We start from the raw sequence: 24,227 nt of genomic DNA, 5'->3' as shown, positions 1-24,227 counted from the left end.
AATTCATGGTCACGTGACGTGGCCAACGCGAATAGAAATTATATCATTGAATGGGAATGACTAAGGAGAGGTAAACTTAGCTTTTTTCTGTACATGGACAAAAACGAAACATTTTTTTCACGAATAATCCGTATTATAAAATTTTCAATGTAATAAAAATATCATTGAAAGTATTTTAAAAAGACAAAAAATAATTTAAAATGATGCTTTTGTACGGTTGCTTTGCTAGTTAATATCACTTTGAACGACCCCATTACCCTATCATGTATATTCAACAATACGCTATCGATGTACGTACCGCCATCCGGGATTCACAAGAAAAGATGTACGGGCATTCTCGCCCCTCTGACGATTTGGGGATACGTTAGACATGGTGTAAAACCTCAATATCATGTTTCAAAATGATACTAATAAGTCAATTTGGAGAGAAAGCAATTCAGTGACTAACGATAAATCTCTGTGTGTCCATAGTCTATTGTCAAATTCGTAGAACTACCGCGTTGTATCATTAGTACCGTTTGACGCTTACGTACCCGGAAGTATTGTATGGCAGTAACCGGGACTGTCCCAGTATGGTATTACTGGTAACCAATATTAGCTACTCCACATGTATAAAACGTTGACCACTACAATGCTAGTTCAGATCACTTTACCGAAGCCTTCGACGCACACACTTAAACACAACCATGAGTACTTTTGCTACGTCTATGACGGAAGCCCGCGAATTGCTACTGTACGCATCTCTAGCCATCAATGGGTCTATTTTATGGTATTTTACAGTATTTATCTGTATCGATAAGGGATTAACATGTGTTTTGAGAAGACGGGCCTCGCAGTGGCTTCGAATCCTCCATACCTGCCATTCAGCATTTGCACGACGATTGTAAGTATTTACTTCGGTTTGTTGTTCTTGTTCTTGTTCTTGTTCTTGTTCTTGTTGCTGCTGCTGCTGTTGTTGTTGTTTTGTTTTGTTTTGTTTTCTGTCGTCGCTGTGATCCATTTATAAACATCAAACAGGTTAAAACACCTTTTTCTGTAATTTGGTAAAAATGAAAGCAACTGCGTTCGAGTTCGCATTCAGTAATCGAAATTGCAGACAACAATAGTATTGCCATTACTACATGTAGACGATATAGCATATGACAATATAGTAGTACTGATATTGATTAAAGTTATACTAAAAATTAATTATGTATTCAAAGTAGCTAGAATTTAATATTTTATTCTAAGTCATATCAATCTGATTAAAATCCGATGTGGTGAAAGCGGCTAGATGTCCTTATTTACCTCTATTCATCGTGTTGTAACGTTTGTTTTGTTCCGAGTGATCGCCGCCTTCCCAAGGAAGGTGGCGATCACTCGGTACAAAAACAAACGACACAAAAAGATGGCAATAGAGGTAAATAAAGCAATTAGACGCTTTCACCACATCGGATTTTAATCAGATTGATTGCTACCAAACTTCTACTTGGATTGTTCGTCTCTGCTAATTTTAAATTAGTTTTATATTTATTCTCTTGTTATGTTACTTTCCCATAGTTAAAGAAAGGCCCACGATTTCAGTTACTTGACAAATATTCAAATAATTATGCCGTGAAATTCAAGTGTTTTATAGCACATACAAACAAGTAAAAAATTGTTTATAGACAGCAGTCCCAATGTAAAGGTTATCACGAATTAAGACAGATCGTAAATCAATGGCTATAGGAATATAACACCGCTGTTGACAGTTAGGACGGAACAATACCTGATATATAGGGGCTAGAATATTGAGAAACATGTCTTAGACGTGATTGGAATAGGGGAAATATGCGTTTGACTGCCGCTAATGTTAATTTAGAAACAGAGCTGGTCTTTACGGAATAAGGATGTTTCAGCTATATATCCGAAATGCAATGCTATTGAGGGAAAAGGAAAGAAGACATCCGTAGATATGCGCCATCGACGTAGTTTTTAGCTTTCCGTCGTTCGGAGAATCAGCTCAGGATGAACGGAAACGTTCCGATCTCATGAATAATGGAATGATGCGTTTTACATTTTTAGGCGAGAACTATAAATGTTACCTTCTTGTCAGATTATCAGATTGTTATACTTACTCTGTTTTCACTCTGTATGAATAGAAAGTGTACAGTTTTCAAGACAAGGGGGTAGTTATTTCACACCGTAAAGCCCATTTGTACTGTAAGAGTAAAACATATCAATATGGCCAGAGGCTTCAGTATTTATTTGATGATAAAGCTGAAGTTAAAACCGTGTGCGTTATTTTGCGTTATGTATATCCAACCAAGGGTTTTTTCAATGTAGAGTTTGTCAAAATAATTTCGGAAATTCCAGTCCCTGTCAGTCAGATAATTTCGCACGCACCAGTCAAACTTTTCTGAGTTTGATCCCCGGCTTAATCTTACATCATTTTGAGGGCACAGCTGTATTTTTTAATTAAATAACTAAGAACAACTGACAACCTGACAATAATCCTCGCGAAGGCGGGAAATCGGTATTACTGCCGTGAATGTGCGATTTTTTTCCATTTTCAAATATGAATTCGAAAGCTAAGTATTAGATTAGGATGCTCATCTCCTAGGTAACATAGGCATGGTAGACCTACTTGATAAAAACAAAAGCAAACTTTCTGTCATTTTGACAATAATGAAATTCAATATAAACTGTTATAGCCAACAGTACAAATCGAGGCTAGGCTTCCATTCGCTACAACCTGATCGCGAATCATATACCGCGAATTAAGTTTGCATATCAATTTTGACATTTATAATGAAGACGGAAACAGAATGATATGAATCATCATATTCATATCTAAATTTAACAAAATATGATTTCATAGCGCAGATATATACATGGATATGTAGGTGGTCAAAGTCTACCATTCTACAATATTGTTTAATATATATTCAACATGAATACGATGTTAAATATGCATCAACCAAAGACATGACCTGACATATGCAATATCTGTTAAATAATCTTTGTTTCTGATGTCTCTGAACTGCACTGTCTGAGACCCGAAATAAGCTAACATGCATGGTAACTGGTATGTAGAAATTTACTGACAAGAACTCGATGAATATTTTGGCGGGAAAAATCTCCACACTTATCTAATGCTTATTCTAGCTCAGAAATGGGAACTCTGTATGTGTTATTTAAAACAAGTTGAATAATTGCGCTTTTCACTCCTCAACGATTCACTTTAAAGTGGCTAAATGGATGACAAATTGATAGCTATGTTGAATATTTTATCCATAAAACAATCTACTTTGTTTCCTTGAAAAAAAATGTGAAAGAACATATACATAGTCCGTGTTTGTAACTCAATAAACTGCAAAAAAATAGAAAGTGTCTAAAAGTTTAGTATACGTTCAATAACAAATTTTTTAATGTTTAATATTATAGTAGAAACATAGTAGATTTGTTTTATGAACAAAACAATCCAAAATAACTATTAATTTGTAATCCAATATGGCTACTTTAAAACCATGCCGGACCTAATACATATTTCCATAACTGTTCTCCCTTTCCTTCAACGGATTTATTGATCGGTTCGTTGTACGAGTGTATATCCCTACATTATCTGCAGTGGGTGAGAAAAAAACTTTACAAAACGTTTACCAAATGACCAAGTGTCAATTATAGCTATGTATTAATTATGATTTCGACTTGTCGTCAACAATTGCACGATTCTCAATTCTACGTAAATGCCACTCACATTTAGGGAGTTAACCACACACACGTTTAATCCCCACCCCCACCCACATTTAAATGTAATACAATAGTTTATATCCTTCATATACATACATGCAGAAAGTGTGCTCACGTGAAAATATCAAGTTTGTAAACAGTAGATGATACTAGTCGTGTTTGTCTATTAACCATGGAAACCACTATATCCATGGTTTTCACAAAACAAGTAACGAGCTATTTGTGATTTGGGGAAGTTTTCGAACCCACTCCTCCCATTATAAAAGGTCGTGTTAAGGTCAAACAATATGCAAATTTTATTTCAACCACTCATCAATCACGGTGCCATCAGACGCACGTTGTCACGGTTGGATATAAAAGAATGAGGAACATGTCTATCTCAATTAGTAAAACGGTGGTCCGATGAAACCAGAGTATATAACGCAATGTTCCCCTTGAAGGTGTTCTACTAGTGTATCTATGTTTTCAACCACCCAATATCCAAATTCCTGGAATTCAGAGTCGCGCCACGTCACCGACTCCCGGATATTCTATCGCCCAAGTTTGGGATTAGCCCTACGTCACATCCCTTTGTCAGTATACGTAGTGTACGAAATCGGATCGTCTTCTGACGTGAACATGTTTGTTGTCCTTCGGTGAACCTGAACAAACTCGGGGAAAACCCCGGGTATAGATACAAGAATTAGATATTTATCAGTGTAAACAATATTAACCTTGAACTACGGTCATGCGAGATTTTCAAAGCAAGATTTCGCACAGACAAACAATATTACTTCAGTATTTGTGAGCCTATAGGGAAGAGAATGCCGAAACCGTTAAATGCCTATGTACACACACATTTACACTTGCCCACCATAATGAACACAGTTTACAGTTTGTCAACGAGATTCAGGCCTTTGAGTGATGTCACAATATTATAGTAAAAGGGTGATACATGTAATTCTATCTTTCTACAGAAACCAGCGTACACCCAAATGTTTCTCTACTGTAGTGTAGTCAGAATACTATGAACACGTTTATTTTAGCGGCAAGACACATTTTCAGATTTTGGCTATTTTCGTCTTTAGGGGAAAGTGGCACAACATATATTAATTTTATTGTCGGTGTGAGATGTTGAAATCGTATACCGAAACAGTTTGAAAGTTGAATGACTGCTTACAACGAACGCCCACTCTTCGCGACATAGGAGATAGTTAGTAAACTCTGTTACAGAGACTTCATGGACGAAATGTCCATATTACAAACCCCGTTATTGTTTATCATAATCTCAATCACGAATATAACATCAGGTCACCTCGTGTCATTCTAGTTTTGGATTTATATCAATAGTACGAGGGAAGACAAACAATACTATGTGAACAATAGTCACACCATACAATGTACAATAACAACCACGTGACACCTCAACAACTCAGTGGGTAAATTTGGTGATTAATATACTAAGTATCCGGAGGTGTCCTCGAGTAAGAAAGTCCTAAATAAAGTCTGTTGTTTCTTTTTTTTGCAGTTATATTGATTCAGTCGTCCAGCCAACCCTTTGTCTTATTGGGTTTTACCTGCTGTTTACAACAGACGTACTGGAAAAACCATTCAGTGGGCCTATTGACAAGAAGACTTCAATTGTTCTGTCGGTCACGCTCGGGTCATACCTATTCCGAAGTTTCAGAGAGCTCTTTACCTTTGGAAAGGTATCCAATTTCAAATCAACCATCTTTCACCATGTAGTCACCGTCATAACCTATGCAGTTATTTTGGACACCAAAGAAAATGGTATATTTGGCGTTGTTGGGCTTATTTTAGAAGGAGGCACTACTTTCATTGAGTTCGGCAAATACCTGAAGAAGCTCCGTAAACGAGACAAGACGTATTACAAAGTTCTGAAATTTTTTGGTCTTGTTCTCACCATTATTTTAAGAGGTGTCGTTCCTGTTGTAACTTTAGCGGTGTCTACATCGACGGAAAGTCCGTTCGTGATGACATATATTTCCGTAATTATGTTTTTCACGAGTGGTTTATTGATTGGTATCATTAATTTTTATCATATCGAGGCAGTTTCGGAATCAGCTTTCAAACAATGGTTTTGTGATACTGTCCGTTCTAGGGACAGAGGGAATGCACCAACCGACGAGATATGGCAGCAACGCTACAACCTGGACGACGTTGACAGTTTTCCACCTTCAATACCGTACATGGTGTCCCAACCTAACGTTTATGAAACTGTTAACCATGCCCCCAACGTCAACCTCCAGAGCACCACCACCACTACTACAACCACCATCAACAACAACAACAACGTATCCGAAGACTCCATCGACAAAACACCAGAGAACGAACTTTATGTGTCACTCTGCAAAAGTGACAATTCTTCAATTCTAGATATGAACACAATTAATGAACTCAAACATAGTGGTCACCAAAACACAGCAACAATTCGTCCAAATTATGGTACTTGTAACCATGACAACACCGGGACAGTTGATGTGACGTCAAAAGTATCAGACATTCAACAGTTAGTAGAGAACAGTGCAGAGTTGAACATCGACGAACAAACGCAAACAGATAATTCAACCGAAAGTGTTTAATTATTATTTTCCTTAAAAGATAGAGTCAATTCCAGCACATTTATTGCATCTGATTTGTGTAGGTATATATTCTAGATTTATCTATGGTAGATTTGTATTAGTTCAGGGAGAACTTAGTTCATAATTCAATATTCAACTTCGTGTAAACGATTTAGGATTGCTAAAATTAATCGGATGCATTAACTCAATAATTTACATCGTTTTTATTTTTTTTTTAAAAAGTAAGTTAAACTTCCAGCTTTTCCCCATTTTCCTTCTTTTTATCTAATAAATTATACTAAGATATTAATTATTTGAAATGTGATAATGTTTTTATAAAATGCAGATTGTAATATGCAAGAATCTAGAACACGGATATGTTTTGTTTCTCAGTGGGAAAAGGAAGTCCATGTAAGTCAGCGACAAAACCTTTAAATAGATCGGGACTAACCACATGTAAATATATATACGTAACATGGCTGCATGTATAACAAGCGAGGACGCTGTGAGGTGATAGTGGCGGTGATGGTGGCGGTGATGGTGGTGGGGTGGGGTGGAGTGAGGGTCTTTCCCTGGTGAATATATGATATATAGTTACAGGCTTTCGTCTTTATTTCATTACCTAATTTGGTGAATGTTTATTGTATAAAATTGTTCATTTGAGAGTTGTTTTATTTCGTGAGTGACTTGTACATGTATATTAAAGCTTATTGAGGGATATTTGGTTATAACGATTTATAGTATCTAAAGATTGTCCAACTTATATAAATGCATGTATTTAATTCTAATGCCTTAATTTGACAGGTGTTGTATTTTCTGATATAAGTGATTTCATTTTAATAAACTTATTCGTTTTTCTGTTTCTAAAGACATAGACACTATATGTTGTATGATTTTGCAGGCGGATAAAATGTGCGTTTGTTTATATTGGTATGGGTATAAAGGGGACATAACTCATCATCGTACGGTCTCTCTGAAATATGTAGGTTATATCGTGTGTACACCGTTAATGGAATGCAGAGTGCAGCATTTTCAGACGATTACTAAAACTTATTAAAAGTCAATGGCCACCTGTTCAGAATCTTGACGACGAAATATTAACGTGATAAACCCGTCTTTCTACGTCAAATATTCATTCCCCCCCCCCACAAAACAAAACAAAACAAAAAACAAACAATATTGAATATTTCTAATTTAAAAAAAACAAAACATTTACCATTAATCTGTTCACAGCTTTAAGCCTATTTAAACGCCAACTGTACAAAAAGGAAAATTGATGTGATTTTTGTTGTGAAAATCCACCACTCGGAGAGTACATCCCTGTTTTTATTTTGAGGAAACAAACAAGCATGCATGTAATTTAGAATAGAGTTCATTTTACCTAGGTACGTCCTGACGGCGCACCCTCACACATCGGTCAACCCTTTTCAGGCCGGTGAGGGCGGAGCGACATTACGTATCTGACAGTCTGCAGATAGTCATGAACAGATAAAAAGTTGAAGTCAATATGTTCAAACGTAAGCATAGTTATACATGACACAAGGTTGCCATTTTACAATGGTAGTTCATTTATGTTATTGTGAGCACTTCGTGATTCATTCTAAGCTTCTATCTTTGAAGCTGCACTAGCTACAATGTCTGAATGTGGGTTTTTAAAAATTGTTATGTTGGGTACAATGACATACTCGTAATATCGTAAACAACAAACAGTATGGTATCACATGTGGCCCTGGGTAAACGTATTTTTGTACCTATATACACTACAAATCAATTTGATATTTGGGTTCACTCCTAAAAACTTTTTGGGGTACCGTCTATGGATAATATAGACCCAATTAACATGCACAATGTCTAATTATTGGTATTTTAACAATTTTCAATGAATATATTGTGATTGTCTGATCGAAAAATGATACTCCAATTACAACTAGTACAGTTTTACGGGTGACAGATTCAAAATCGAACTTTCACTCAATATTTAAATTTGCCATTTAATAAATTCCTGTCTTTTTTGTAATCAGATTTGTCGATTTGGGATAGGTTGTGCATCATGAAACATATTGGCCAAGTGTGTATGATTTTGACAACCATGAAAGGGCTGGGGTAGCAATCCTTTAGGAAACAATAAACTAGTTACTTTGTGTTATTTTCATTTAGTGCATGATATAATGTTATCCTTGAAATTGAATATTTGTTTGAAATTTAACTTATTTTGTTTCAAGATGTAACAGTGTTAGATTTAAATATCAAATTATATTATTCGAAAATGTACACAGTAAGATTGTTGATAAAAACACCATGGCAACAATAACAACTAGGAGGATTGTTATCATGAACAACTCCAATCGGAATTTAGTGTAAATTTTAGATTTTGAAGCAGATTCATCGTTGAGTAGAAGTGTAAGTTTAGTATAATATAGATAAGCGTCTCTATCCGAAGTTTGACTGAATCAATGTCACACTTCCAAACAGGTGGTCGGATATCAATGCAGCTCTGTGGTCTTGTAGGTCGCCCTCTAAGTTAGATATCAACTAATGTTTTGTTTTCCTAGCACCTGCTAGATGCGGGACGCAAACAAACACAAATCGAACATTACCCGGAGGCTAATGAACTTCAATACAGTGACATTTTGGTCGAAAGCGCAGTTTTCATTGACGCATTGAGTAAAGGTGTTGACCTAGTGATTTAGACACGAGTGTGTATGGACACCTACACAGTTCACAACCTCAGCCCACCAAGCTGATAATGACGTCAATTTTTCAAGATTGAACAAATAGACGACAATAGCTTTCGTTGCGCAGATTATCACTGGCAGACGATGACAGTGACGTTTTACTCACATATGTACTGTATTAAATTAACAGATCTTAAAAGTGTTGTGTAATGTAAATCTTCAACACATCCAACAATAAACCTCTCACAAACATACCGTGGAAATATATACTCCATTGCCCAGGGATTAAAACTTCGGTGTGAATTTGGCAGAGCTATGGTATAAAAAACATAACCCCATGTAATCCTTATTTATGATGACATTGATGTAGTGACCTAGGGATTAAAACATATCCCTTTAACCATGTATACTAGTTTGGAGCAATGTTATAAAGTGAATGATTTTAATCCGTAATGTATAGCGGTATTGGGGCATTATTATGAATAACTTATTTGACTCGTCTCAACAACTTCTTTGGCTCCTCGATAACTTATTTGCCTCAACAACTTATTTGGCTCCTCGATAACTTATTTGACTCGCCTCGACAACTTCTTTGGCTTCTCGATAACTTATTTGAGTCGACCACCACATTCCATTTTCAGCAACGTATTTTGCTCTTCGATAACTTATTTGAGTCGACATCATTTGTCAATCGTGTATTCATCTACATAATTATTGACTTTCCCCATCTACGTTTATTCAGCAGTTTAAAAACTAAACGGTAAGCTATTTTGTCCTAAATGATACTTTTTGTGGCAAAACATTGTCTTTCACAGTAAAACTGTTGGACCACATGCGTATTAATCTTCTTGTTATGGGTCAATGGTTTCATTGGGTTATGTTGTTTACTCATCTATTACTATCTTAATAATTTTATTTTCTCTTCATCCCTCCTTTTTGTGCATTGATAACAACTCCGCTGTCTGCAAATTGAAGACTTCCGGGATAGCTGACGTCACAGCGATGCATTTAGTCCTCGCATACAATTATCTAATTCCTCTCTGTCTTACTTTATCGATTTTGTCTCGTTGTCCATTACGTCTATCGATCATTTAAATGGATAATTGCAAGAATTTGTAACGAAGCGCCCTCTAGCCAGGTGTGCACGTGGAGAAAAGAAATAAGCAACTAGACATACAAAATGGCGGCCCAGGTTGTCAGATTTGACCGTGGCTAGAAGAAAAATTGTAGCAATTCATCGCTTTGTCTTCAAATCTCCATTTCATTACGTGTGTGAATCTCGGAAGAAACCTCAAATCATGGAAAAGGGCGACGCTAGCGGTGAGGCGCCGAAGAAAAAGGATATTTTTGCTGCCAACATGCCGGCCTCTGGAAACTGTTCAACGAAAATGAAATTCGCTGTGCTTATTGGGCTTATTGAAGTAGGGGAAATTGCCAATAAGGATGTAGTGGATACCGTACTGAATCTGGTAGGTTGAAACAACTATTTTATTTTGTCAAAAACCCATGTTATCATTCACACGAATAGTACGATCAAATTTAATTGCTCCGCCTGCAACGTTACCCGATATCTTTTTATTGGTGTTGGTGATATTTGCGGTCGAGACAGCGTACGCGTATTATGGTGAATCGAAATTGACGAGTGTCCCGTGTAGTGGGTTGTAGAAACCATATCAATCAGGGATTACCAGTTTTTTTTAATGGCGCTTGCGTGACGGGATTTCCTGGTAATAGCGAAGCGTGTTCATTGCGCACGGCTAGAGAGAGGAGGCGCTGCTCTAGTGGTCGATATCATCAGTGCAAGACATTGAAAATAACATGCCCGGCCGTTGCTTTATTCATTCATTCGTTCATTCATTCATTATTTCATTCATTCATCGAGTCTCATTATGCGCCACTTATTCCGTCATTTGTGTACCCAAATTATGTTAATAATGAATTAATTCCTTCAAGTATAAAACCTAAAAACAACAATTATGTTAATTATAAAATTATATTTCTACTGAAATAATATTTAGGTATTTAATGAGTAAATAAAGAATAGAAGGTTGATAAATAAACAAAGTAATGGTTAAGTTAATTAAGAAAACGTAGTCAAATATTGCAGTGGTATTTTTAAGTAGGTGTATAAAATAATATATCTGTGATCGTGGTTTATTTTGAAGAAAGCTAATCAAAAATCAGATACATAGAAATACTTGTAAGTGGTATATAAAAGTTAATAGCATGGAGGAATGTATGGATGAAAGTGCCATTTCATTTATTTTCTTTTTTGTGATTGAGTCTAATCCAATTCTCTTTTACTGAATCACAAATTACAAAGTGATGTATTGATGAAAGTCTGCTGCTTACTACAGTTAGTACTCAGTAACTTCAATGGTCATGCATATTGAAAAGTTCTGTTTTTATGGAATATTCCATTTGTACACCAGTAATTCAGTGACTGTTTTATCTTGGTCAGGGTAAGTGCTGGTTCAATGCTGTTTTTTTTTCAGATAAAATTGTCAAGGAAAATGCTAGTTCAGTGCTCCTATTATCTTTTCAGAGACAATGCTTGAATTAGTAACATTCAGTATCACCCTGTCCTTTTCACTTTGTTCAGTTCAGGGAGGCTAATGGTCCAGTGCTCCTTGTATCAATTCAGAGACAGAGCTGTAATTAGTAAAGCGTTCAATATCCCTGTTACTTTTTTTCAGGGAACGAGCTAGTTCAGTGCTCATGTTATCTTTGTAGAGACATCACTATTTAGGGTTCAATGTCCCTATTATTTTATTCAAGGAGAATACAGATTTACAACCTAGAATCAGTGCCTATGTTGAGAGACTACACCTAACCTTACTGAACCACATTAGGACACTATGAATCATCATCATCATCATCATATTATTATAAGTAGAACAGAACAGTTTCCCCACTATAGAATAGGTAAATGAACAAATAAAATCTTGTCTCAGTATTGAATGTACATGTACTGTACTTCATTTACATTGCTATGTGTAGGTTATCTTTTCAGTGTAATTAAAAGCCCATATTAGGCAAACAAATTTACATACCTTTTTATAGATAGGTCGGTATAAAATTAATTTAATTCTTTTTTTTTTTTTACTTTTAGGGTCATGAAATTTCTGTATTTTATCTTCTTTTTTTTTAAATTCCTGATTTTCTCACTTTTCTCAAACAACATACATTTGTATAATGGTTTTTAGGTTAAGCAGGGAAATAGTATGTAATCAAATAACTAGAACTAATTGTTTTATTAAACTCTAATAGAATCAGAGATGATTGGAAATATAATTCCTCTATGAAAACTAACTCTGAGACTTTTGTCGCCATGGAAAATAAATTTAATTTAATTTATACAGAAATATTAATATAGATTATATACAGTAAATAATGTAGGTAATGGCTGATTACCAATCACAACACCCGACTGTAACTGCTTTGTGGCCAGCTACCAATCACAACACCCGACTGTAACTGCTTTGTGGCCAGCTACCAATCACAACATCTGACTGTAACTGCTTTGTGGCCAGCTACCAATCACAACACCCGACTGTAACTGCTTTGTGGCCAGCTACCAATCACAACACCCGACTGTAACTGCTTTGTGGCTAGCTACCAATCACAACACCTGACTGTAACTGCTTTGTGGCCAGCTACCAATCACAACATCCGACTGTAACTGCTTTGTGGCTAGCTACCAATCACAACACCCGACTGTAACTGCTTTGTGGCCAGCTAGCAATCACAACATCCGACTGTAACTGCTTTGTGGCCAGCTACCAATCACAACACCTGACTGTAACTGCTTTGTGGCCAGCTACCAATCACAACACTCGACTGTAACTGCTTTGTGGCCAGCTACCAATCACAACACTTGACTGTAACTGCTTTGTGGCCAGCTACCAATCACAACATCCGACTGTAACTGCTTTGTGGCCAGCTGTATGAATGCTTAAATTAAATTAAGGCCAAACAAAAAAAGAATCGTTTCTGGTCATCATGCACATCACTTAAATAGTTTGTCTGCAGTCTTCAGACCCAGGGGGAAACACAAAAATAACTCTCCCTACTTCAGTGCAGACAACTGCAGAGCCAATCATGAACAAGCAAATGACATCTGCCCCACATACACACTTGCTCTGAAGTACTAAATAAAAAGAACAGTAACTGTCATAAATAGTAGATTGAGTGACAGGTTTGTTGAGAAGAAGAAAAGAAATTTGTGTCGTTGCACCACTTTAGACAAAATATTCTGACCAGAAACAATTCTTTTTTTGGCTAAGTATATTTAAAAGCTAAAGCTAATAATTTTGTGTTCTGAAAAGAAGAAAAAACACTGACAGGTCATTATATAGATGTAACATAGGTTTTGAGCTACTGTGGATGTTTGTTACCATGGTGATATAATGAGATTTTGTAGAAGTAAACATTCACTTGAATTAATATTTGTTTACTGTATAAACAAACTGACAACCCATCTCTTCACTAAATATATTTGTATATGTAAATCCTGATTAGATTATTATAAACTTGAAATGTGGTATCTTGATAATTTTTACAATGATATGTAAAAATCATGTAGAAATATACCTCCCTATTTTGCGAGTTTTTCATATATCATATTACATGATTATGTAGTTATCAGTCAAGGATTGAAAGAAACCCTTTGAAAAATTTAGAAAGAAAAATAAATTTAGGTGAACTGTGTACATGTATGATTGTAAATACAGGAATACTATAGATATATGCAATATTATATACATGTACATACATATCTTACCCTTTGTATTAAAGTTATTAAAATATGTATTATTAATGTTATGGGATTACCCAGGAATATGACATTGTATATATATTACAATGTACATGTGATATAGTTATGGTAATAGCAGGTACATTGTTGTATGTTATATTTCATCTCCTGGTTGTAGTTAGGCTAGCAGATGGTTAAAGTACAAGTGTGGTTTTAGGGATATCAGACATGACGATTTCAAGTGTTTTAGCTTGACTGCATCACAAAGGTTATTAATACATTGTAATCAGCAGGACATTGACTTGTGCTAGTAATGATACATTCTTTCTGACCATTAAAATATTCCCTCAATGCAAGAGACTTGTATTAGTACATCCATTAGCTGCTGACTGCCTCAGAGGCTACAATTAAGACTAAAATGTTTTGAGCCACAAACAGTTTGTGTGAAAACTAACACCTTTTATAGCCATGTTTAGCTTTTTTAATCTGACAAAGTTGTCAACATTTACAGTAAACTAATCTTGGTTTATTGATTTCTTATATGGATTACATAATTGACTTTAGTCTAGGCAGTGTGTGCTATGCAGTCCCTGTAATTGCTTGAAGAGTGTGGGTAAGCAGGTGGTGGAGCTCCTGTAACCATTTACCAAGGAAAGTGATTTTCTGCCCAGGGGACTGACAAACCAAAATGTTGTATGTGTACTAGTAGTGTTGTCTCTGCCAATGTCTGGGACAAATACACAGGTGATGAATTTGAAACATTGAGATTTCTGTAAAATGTTATCGGCTCAGGGGAAAAACTAACCAAAGCACTATTTAATGTACCACTGCTAGTCTTGTCACTTATACGACAAAATAGTTAGCTGATGGTTTTATAGTTTTGAGGTACACCTGAATGCTATTAGCTCAGCAGGCTAAAAATGACAAAATACTGTATTGTAAATTTGTATAAATAATGATATTGTTGTCTGTAGGTGTGAGACAAATAGTAGGTGTATACACAAGTGATGATTTTACTTCAGAAGATTGAGTTTTCCAGTGAGACAACTGATAGCTCTAGATATATGTATTTCATATCTTGTAAACTAAACATCAACTGAAATAAAGCAGTGGTGTGGAATGAATTGTTGTACCATGGGACAAGCAGTCATTGCTAATAGCAGTGTATCAGATTTTGAAACATAGCAGTCAATCGGATTTTGAAACATTGCAGTCTATCAGATTTTGAAACATTGCAGTCTATCAGATTTTGAAACATTGCAGTCTATCAGATTTTGAAACATAGCAGTCAATCGGATTTTGAAACATTGCAGTCTATCAGATTTTGAAACATAGCAGTTGAGCAGATTTTGAAACATAGTGCAGTTGATCAGATTTTGGAACATAGCTAAGCAGTCTATCAGATTTTGAAACATAGCTAAGCAGTCTATTGGATTTTGAAACATAGCAGTTGATTGAATTTTGAAACATAGTTGTCAATCGGATTTTGAAACATTAGCAGTCGATCCGATTTTGAAACAAGCATTTCTAGTCCCAGAAGTTAATATAAAAAAAAACATTGACAAGTAATCGAATAATTTGTAGACTGATTGATTGTGTTGTTAATTTCCTAATTGCTTTCAGTCTAGTCATTGTGTTACCTCTGCAAAAAAGGTTTGTACGACGAGAGATTCAAAAATGGAAATGATCCAATTCATTATATACATGTACTGTGCCCTGGAAGATTATTTGACATGTATGTAAATATAGAAAGTAAAATACATGTATAAACGTGCATATGGTGTATTCTTGCAAATTTGTACTCACATTTATGATTATCACATTCATACACACATCTGCCAGTTTTCATAAAATCTCTACAATTTTTACTGAGATGTAAAGGGACAGAAATTCTCATCAAAATAATAGAGAATATATTTCTCTACTCACTTGTGTCTTAATTAAAAGGAAGGATACTCCCTAATACATGTATAGAGATGTGCTGGGACATACGTGTAATGAACATTGTACATAATATGTAGTGTGCTGGACATATATGTATGTGTGTACTTTATGTGGTAATATGTACATGTATGCAGGGACATACATGTGTACTGTATAGAGACATGTCAGTATGTGTATGTGCTGGGACATACATGTGTACTGTATAGACATGTCAGTGTGTGTATGTGCAGGGACATACATGTGTACTATGTAGACAGGTCAGTATGTGTATGTGCTGGGACATACATGTGTACTATTATTAGTCTACAGGTATATTTGGTAATATGTATAGTGTACAGGGACATATTAGAGACACGTGAGCTGCATGTGTTGGGACATACATGTGTACTGTACTGTTAGTCTGTATATATGGTTCTAATATGTGTAGTGTGGGGAATTCCATTGTACACATTTTCATCTTTATCAACTATTATGGAATAACGACAGATATAAGAACAGATCATTAGCTGGTGTTTTTAATGGCTGTATAACAAAAGGATTCGTTGCAGTCAAGGTCATAGACCTCCGAGTCTCTCCAGATTGACATTTGTCCTAGTTGCAAGTCAAGAGTGTTCGTGTAGTCAGATTTGAATTGGGATTTCTACTTTCTTGTTATTGCTCTAAGTAAAAAACCAAAATATATGAATTTACATATCAGTCAATCCTTTGTGGCCACTGGTAGTAGTATTTTATGTATTAACGTGTCCTATGTGGACTTAAAGTATACATTTGTTTATATGATCTGGTATTATGTACAAAACATTTACAATTGTCATATTAGATGCTAGAAGCTACAATCATACAAAATGTTTAGATCTCTGAATTATACAGCATACAATGTACCTGATAAATAAACCGGTGGTGACAGTCCCAGACGGAGCAGGTACGCATACTAGGAGTGTTTTTCGTCAGCCATCTAATTCTATGGAATCATAAAAAAGGGGTACTTTTTTCAGATCACCCTAACATTAGGGCAAACAGTGTACATGCATTGTATGGATTAGGTGTCCTTGAAGGTAAAACCTCTCGGATTTTGGAAATAAGGGGGTCGTTTTTGCAGTGATTTTCTCCCAGATTCACAAAAAGGGGGGTGTTTTTCATTGAAATATTCCAGGGAAAAAGGGTACATTTGAAATTTGGGTACCCAACCACCCACCCATCCATCCAGGGACTGCCACCACTGGGTAAATAAGAGCATACAGTGAAAATTACTAAATACATAAATAAATTACTGGGTTCTGTCACAAAGTTAAAAGGTAAATAAACATACATGGCAAGATGTCTGTACATGTACATGTATGTGTACATGTATATGTTATTGGTCTTTGAGAGTATATATCCACACAAACACAGGCACACACTTACACAATATATATTATTGTTCATAAAATGTAGAATGTACATGTAATATGGTCTATATTACTATACTTATAATGATATGCTGAATATACAAATTATTCAAGAAATCATTGTTATTTGAGAATTTCCACATGACATGATACTGTATTTTCAATGGGCCTTTCAAGTCAATTTGTTGTTGATTGTCTGTTTTACATATACATGTATCTGTAAATCATCTTATTTTGTAATGATTCTGCCCTATTTACATTTCAATGAGTATGGGCTACATATTGTACATATAAAGTATGCAGCTCTACAGACAGAGAGTGTATGTAGCTGATAGCTCTGCAGACTATAGATAGGCCACTGGGATATCAGACAGAGAGTGTATGTAGCTGATAGCTCTACAGACTATAGATAGTCCACTGGGATATCAGACAGAGGGTGTATGTAGCTGATAGTTCTACAGACTATAGATAGTCCACTGGGATATCAGACAGAGGGTGTATGTAGCTGATAGTTCTACAGACTATAGATAGTCCACTGGGATATCAGACAGAGGGTGTATGTAGCTGATAGTTCTACAGACTATAGATAGTCCACTGGGATATCAGACAGAGAGTGTATGTAGCTGATAGCTCTACAGACTATAGATAGTCCACTGGGATATCAGACAGAGGGTGTATGTAGCTGATAGCTCTACAGACTATAGATAGTCCAATGGGATATCAGACAGAGTGTATGTAGCTGATAGCTCTACAGACTATAGATAGTCCACTGGGATATCAGACAGAGAGTGTATGTAGCTGATAGCTCTACAGACTATAGATAGTCCACTGGGATATCAGACAGAGAGTGTATGTAGCTGATAGCTCTACAGACTATAGATAGTCCACTGGGATATCAGACAGAGTGTATGTAGCTGATAGTTCTACAGACTATAGATAGTCCACTGGGATATCAGACAGAGAGTGTATGTAGCTGATAGCTCTACAGACTATAGATAGTCCACTGGGATATCAGACAGAGTGTATGTAGCCGATATCTCTACAGACTATAGATAGTCCACTGTGATATCAGACAGAGGGTGTATGTAGCTGATAGTTCTACAGACTATAGATAGTCCACTGGGATATCAGACAGAGGGTGTATGTAGCTGATAGTTCTACAGACTATAGATAGTCCAATGGGATATCAGACAGAGGGTGTATGTAGCTGATAGCTCTACAGACTATAGATAGTCCACTGGGATATCAGACAGAGTGTATGTAGCTGATAGCTCTACAGACTATAGATAGTCCACTGGGATATCAGACAGAGTGTATGTAGCTGATAGTTCTACAGACTATAGATAGTCCACTGGGATATCAGACAGAGAGTGTATGTAGCTGATAGCTCTACAGACTATAGATAGTCCACTGGGATATCAGACAGAGTGTATGTAGCCGATATCTCTACAGACTATAGATAGTCCACTGTGATATCAGACAGAGGGTGTATGTAGCTGATAGTTCTACAGACTATAGATAGTCCACTGGGATATCAGACAGAGGGTGTATGTAGCTGATAGTTCTACAGACTATAGATAGTCCAATGGGATATCAGACAGAGGGTGTATGTAGCTGATAGCTCTACAGACTATAGATAGTCCTCTGGGATATCAGACAGAGTGTATGTAGCTGATAGCTCTACAGACTATAGATAGTCTACTGGGATATCAGACAGAGGGTGTATGTAGCTGATAGTTCTACAGACTATAGATAGTCCACTGGGATATCAGACAGAGTGTATGTAGCCGATAGCTCTACAGACTATAGATAGTCCACTGGGATATCAGACAAAGAGTGTATGTAGCTGATAGCTCTACAGACTATAGATAGCCCACTGGGATATCAGACAGAGGGTGTATGTAGCTGATAGTTCTACAGACTATAGATAGTCCACTGGGATATCAGACAGAGAGTGTATGTAGCTGATAGCTCTACAGACTATAGATAGTCCACTGGGATATCAGACAGAGGGTGTATGTAGCTGATAGCTCTACAGACTATAGATAGTCCAATGGGATATCAGACAGAGGGTGTATGTAGCTGATAGCTCTACAGACTATAGATAGTCCACTGGGATATCAGACAGAGGGTGTATGTAGCTGATAGCTCTACAGACTATAGATAGTCCACTGGGATATCAGACAGAGAGTGTATGTAGCTGATAGCTCTACAGACTATAGATAGTCCACTGGGATATCAGACAGAGGGTGTATGTAGCTGATAGCTCTACAGACTATAGATAGTCCACTGGGATATCAGACAGAGAGTGTATGTAGCTGATAGTTCTACAGACTATAGATAGTCCACTGGGATATCAGACAGAGGGTGTATGTAGCTGATAGCTCTACAGACTATAGATAGTCTACTGGGATATCAGACAGAGGGTGTATGTAGCCGATAGTTCTACAGACTATAGATAGTCCACTGGGATATCAGACAGAGTGTATGTAGCTGATAGCTCTACAGACTATAGATAGTCCACTGGGATATCAGACAGAGAGTGTATGTAGCTGATAGTTCTACAGACTATAGATAGTCCACTGGGATATCAGACAGAGGGTGTATGTAGCTGATAGCTCTACAGACTATAGATAGTCTACTGGGATATCAGACAGAGGGTGTATGTAGCCGATAGTTCTACAGACTATAGATAGTCCACTGGGATATCAGACAGAGGGTGTATGTAGCTGATAGCTCTGCAGACTATAGATAGTCCACTGGGATATCAGACAGAGGGTGTATGTAGCCGATAGCTCTACAGACTATAGATAGTCCAATGGGATATCAGACAGAGGGTGTATGTAGCTGATAGCTCTACAGACTATAGATAGTCCACTGGGATATCAGACAGAGGGTGTATGTAGCCGATAGCTCTACAGACTATAGATAGTCCACTGGGATATCAGACAAAGAGGGTATCTAGCCTACAGCTCTACAGATAGTCTATGGATATCTGCCAACAGATAGAGAGAGTATGTAGCATGCAACATACAGATCTATCAATCTGTCAATCTGTCTATTTATCTATCTAACTAGTTTTCCATAGGACAAGTTGCATAGAAATTGTTCATAATTCTTCTCCATTGATGTCTGTTCTGCATAATTTTTGGAAGTTCAGCAATAGTTATCCTGGGTTCAGAGGCAAGTAGTGTCAGTATGTCAGATTTGGTCTTTTTGGCTTCCTCCTTCCATGCTTGGTTGCCAAGTAACCAGATCCATGACTACATGTATTTCTTTGCTTCAGTAACTGACTAGCAAATTAGGCCAGCCTCCAGCTGATTGCCTCAGAGCTTTGGTGTTTCCGTGTACAAATCTTTTATTTTTATTTATTTATTTATTTATTTATTTATTTATTTATTTATTTATTTATTTATTTATTTATTTATTTATTTATTTATTATTATTTATTTATTTATTTATTATTTATTTATATGTTTATTTAACCTACAGATAGTCTAGGGATATCAGACAGATTGAGAATATATGTAGCCTACAGCTCTAGAGATATAGTCTAGCCATATCTGCCAACAGATGGAGAGCGTGTATGCAGCAGTGTACAGATAGTCGTGGGTATCTAGCCAGCCAGACAGATAGCGCGGCATATGTAGTCTACAGCTGAGGTCTACAGATAGCCAAGGGATATCAGCCAACAGATAGAAAGAGTGCATGTAGTAGCTTTACTACAGAGTGTATGTAGCATACATCTGTACGGATAGTCTAGGGATTCATGGGATGTCAGCCAACAGATAGAAAGAGTGCATGTAGTAGCTTTACTACAGAGTGTATGTAGCATACATCTGTACAGATAGTCTAGAGATTCATGGGATATCAGCCAACAGATAGAAAGAGTGCATGTAGTAGCTTTACTAGAGTGTATGTAGCATACATCTGTACGGATAGTCTAGAGATTCATGGGATGTCAGCCAACAGATAGAAAGAGTGCATGTAGTAGCTTTACTACAGAGTGTATGTAACATACATCTGTACGGATAGTCTAGGGATTCATGGGATGTCTGCCAACAGATAGAAAGAGTATGTACTATTATGTAGTACCGGTGGCTGTAGTAAGATAGTGTATACATCTGTACAGATAGTTTATGTAGCATGTAGCTCTACAGATAGTCTAGGGATATATCAGACAGATTGAGTGAGACAGAGATAGCATATGTTGCTATGCAGCTGTACAGATACTGAGATAGTCTAGGGTATCTGCCAGACAGATAGAGATGAGATTATCTTCCATATACAGAGTGTACATGTATACAGCTCTACAGAAAATGTAGAGATATTTTCCCGAGAGAATCTAGAGATATTTGCTAGAGAGAGTGTAGCCTGAAGCTGTACAGTTAGTGTAGGGAGGAAATCTGCCAGATAGAGTGTACAGATAGTCTAGGGTATCTGCCTGACAGCCAGACAGATTGTGTACATGTATGCAGCTCTACAGATACTCTAGGGTATCTGCCAGATAGTGTAGAGATAGCTTAGGGTATTTGCCAGACAGACAGACAGACAGACAGACAGACAGACAGACATTGTATACCGCTGTACAGATAGTTTGGGGATAACATCTAGGGATAACAGCCAGACAAGAACCATTCACAGTCAACCTAGGCATTAAAGATTCACTTATTTGTTTTGGATTGACTGATCTACCAAAGTATTCATGTGTATTCATGAGTAAAGTGATATTCCTACAGTGAAAATGTCAACTTTTTTGAGTTCACAGTTTGAAGTATTTAACCTGGGGCTAGTACAGTTAATCAGAAGGAATTTATTGTGACGCTGTAATTTTACTTAATGATAGCCAAGGGAGAACCAAACCAATTAACTAATCCAGGTTTTCTGTTACCTTCAACTAGTTCAGAATTTAAAAAAAAATGTATTTACGGAATTACAGTAGTGCACGCACAGTATAAAAGGATAGCTGTACAGGAGATATACAACTTACAAGTCTTTAAAAAACAGTTTTCAATTTGTCATGTCGATTTCAATGAAAGTGTGCATTATTAATATTATTATGATCAGAGATTGGTGACAAACTATGTAACAGCGATACTACACACAAGCCAAGTTGAACACATTTGAATAAAAATATGGCATTTATACTTTGGTTGTTCTGTGTCACATCTGAATCTATGTAAGATTCAAAACATTCATTTGCTACATAGACCCTCCACCGTGGAGGGTATATGGTTGCCACTACTATTCCCATTTCTTCATAAGTGAAATTATGCTTGTGCTGGTAGAATTTTATTGATGTGACAAGGCCCCTTAGGTCACTCATATTTTCCTTGGCTGAATGAGATGAAGTATTTCTATTTGGAAATAGTTTTTAGTTGTCCTGTCACCTGCCTAAAATTTTGTGACTGCAAAATTGTTTGAAATTATTGTTATTTTTGAATCAGAAATATAATTAGAATAAAAATAGAATAAAGAGAGCGTGTTGTTTCAAAAGAGGTAGAACAGATGTAAATAATGTAAATTTTCCATTTTTAATATTCATTTGTTTTGACTTGTTAATATTCAGATACGTTAACAGCATTTGATATGAATGTATTGTAATTATTTGAAGGAAACTTTACAAACCCAATTTCCTGTCTGTAGAGCCAACTCAATTCATCAGCTTTGTGTATTACATCCATGAAGGCATATTGTATAAACAATTAATTATATAAAAATTGTCATATAGGTATTGACTATGTCACCACAAAGGATTCCATGTTTTCATATTATGTCACTGGCAGCTGTTTGATTTGGTATTGCCTTATGATATTATATATATATATATATATATTATTTTGTATAAAGGTATGAATTGTATGAGATTCTTTCTTGCGTGTTCATTTAAATTGACTATTTGGCCAGTGGCAAGGTGGGTAGGTAGTTTGAATGAAGGCTATCTGGTATTCACTCATAGTCATACACTATTTATTTATTTTTTTATTTATTTATTTATTTACTTATTTATAAATTAGTTTGTTATATATATATATATATATATATATATATATATATATATATATATATATATATATATATATATATATATATATATATATATATATATATATATATGTGTGTGTGTGTGTGTGTATATATATATATATATATATATATATATATATATATATATATATATATATATATACACACACACACACACACACACACACATATATTTATTTATTAATTAATTTATTAATTTATTTATTTTTTTATCTATTTATTTGAGGATGCATTATTACACACACACACACACATATATATTTATTTATTTAATTTATTGATTGATTTATTAATTAATTAATTTTTTTATCTATTTATTTGAGGATGCATTATTACAACACCAGTGGTGCTTGTAGTCACTACGCAGAAAAATGTAAGACTTTAATACACTGTACACATATGCATAATTACTGAATTATTTGAATTTGTATTAGTTTCTATTTTTGTGTACCAGTTATAGGTGAAATGTAGAGACATGTAAAACAGTCCATACACCCATAGACATTCCACCATTGGTGGAGTGTCTATGATTTACCACAATGGATATAAATAATTAATTGGGATAACGGTAGGGAATCTAACCCTAGTCCGATCCCTAACCTAGCTCCATAGCTTTAATGAAAATGTATATCTACATGTATTGTACAGTCAGTCCACTTTTTTCAATTCTTGCATACCAGGTTTAAGCTAGAGAGTCTAAACCTAGTCCTATCCCTAACCCAACCAATACTCTGACTCCCTAGCTTGAATACAAATGTGTATCTATTGTACAGTCAGTCCACTGTTCTGCATTCTTGGATACCAGGTGTAAGCTAGAGGGTCTAAACCTATTCCTATCCCTAACCCAACCAATACTCTGACTCCCTAGCTTGAATACAAATGTGTATCTATTGTACAGTCAGCCCACTGTTCTACATTCTTGTGGTTAAATGAATAAAATAGTGAGAATTTCGCTGTCAAATTAATTCCAGGAGTACAGGTGAAACATATAGTATGATATACTGGTACACTAATTATGCGTCACCGTGCTGAATTTTTTATGCATTTGAAATAAAATAATGAAATATTTGGTGCATGTTCGATGAAAGTCTTCAAGTGTGCTATAATCATTATTTCCACTAATGCATAATGCTTTAGTGTGAAG

At 35.9% G+C, this 24,227-nt stretch overlaps 2 protein-coding genes across 2 annotated transcripts in view; both read left to right on the top strand.

Moving 5' to 3' along the window:
* The first annotated feature begins 447 nt into the window (after positions 1-447).
* LOC144438585 (uncharacterized) lies at positions 448-6,504 on the top strand. Its single transcript, XM_078127669.1, has 2 exons — positions 448-883; positions 5,219-6,504. Exons 1-2 carry the CDS (start codon positions 687-689, stop codon positions 6,291-6,293), a joined length of 1,272 nt encoding a protein of 423 aa, XP_077983795.1. The 5' UTR covers positions 448-686; the 3' UTR covers positions 6,294-6,504.
* A 3,795-nt stretch (positions 6,505-10,299) lies between these two features.
* The window catches only part of LOC144438727 (neurobeachin-like), a 236,538-nt gene continuing 222,610 nt past the window's right edge, over positions 10,300-24,227 (top strand). The window contains 1 exon segment of the mRNA XM_078127879.1: positions 10,300-10,416. Coding sequence (XP_077984005.1) covers positions 10,306-10,416 — 111 coding nt within the window. The 5' untranslated portion in view covers positions 10,300-10,305.

Source organism: Glandiceps talaboti, chromosome 8 (genome assembly GCF_964340395.1).
Source record: "Glandiceps talaboti chromosome 8, keGlaTala1.1, whole genome shotgun sequence".
NCBI classification, from domain to species: domain Eukaryota; kingdom Metazoa; phylum Hemichordata; class Enteropneusta; family Spengelidae; genus Glandiceps; species Glandiceps talaboti.
This window is presented reverse-complemented; position numbering and strand designations above follow the sequence as displayed.

Bases quoted from the DNA above. Each gene is read 5' to 3' on its own strand.
- LOC144438585 (XM_078127669.1), top strand. From the start codon at position 687: ATGAGTACTTTTGCTACGTCTATGACGGAAGCCCGCGAATTGCTACTG. The intron at 884-5,218 runs GTAAGTATTTAC...TTTTTTTTGCAG, and splicing joins TCAGCATTTGCACGACGATT to TTATATTGATTCAGTCGTCC.